The following is a 431-nucleotide window of genomic DNA, read 5'->3' on the forward strand; positions in this document are numbered from 1 at the left end:
GGGGGTGGGAGAGGACTGGGGGTGCCGGCCCTTCGACTCAGATCCCGTCGCGCTTACGCCCCGTCTCGCTGACCTCCACCCCTTTATATCAACCCCACCTCCCCGGGGCCCGGAGTCCCGCCCCGGCGGGGGAGGGGAGGAGAGGAGGCTGCGAACGCGGATTGGGCCGTCGGGGTACCCGTAGCCGGGAAGCAGGCCGCGCTGCCCCACCCGGTCCCCAGCCCCACCCCCGTCCGGGGTTGGAGAGGGAGGCTCGGCGTGGGCCTCGGCGCGGTGGCTGTGCCCGGCCTAGGCTCGCTGGGGCCGAGGGAGCGCGAGTGCTGGTCGGATCCCGGGCGACCGCGCGGTCATGTGAGTTGGGTCCCGAGCTCTCGACGAGGAGGTGTTGTTTCCCGGAGCGGGCCTCCTCCTCCACCTCCTCCCCACGCCCT

At 73.5% G+C, this 431-nt stretch overlaps 1 protein-coding gene across 1 annotated transcript in view; it reads left to right on the forward strand.

Moving 5' to 3' along the window:
• Nucleotides 1–239: 239 nt before the first annotated feature.
• Nucleotides 240–431, forward strand: part of Wbp4 (WW domain binding protein 4) — a 24,661-nt gene continuing 24,469 nt past the window's right edge. Inside the window, exon 1 of the mRNA XM_013010522.1 lies at nucleotides 240–351. Within this exon, the coding sequence (XP_012865976.1) occupies nucleotides 350–351 (2 nt within the window). The 5' untranslated portion in view covers nucleotides 240–349. The remainder of the gene's footprint in view (nucleotides 352–431) is intronic.

This window comes from Dipodomys ordii, unplaced genomic scaffold, assembly GCF_000151885.1.
Source record: "Dipodomys ordii isolate 6190 unplaced genomic scaffold, Dord_2.0 Scaffold1, whole genome shotgun sequence".
Classification (NCBI taxonomy): Eukaryota; Metazoa; Chordata; class Mammalia; order Rodentia; family Heteromyidae; genus Dipodomys; species Dipodomys ordii.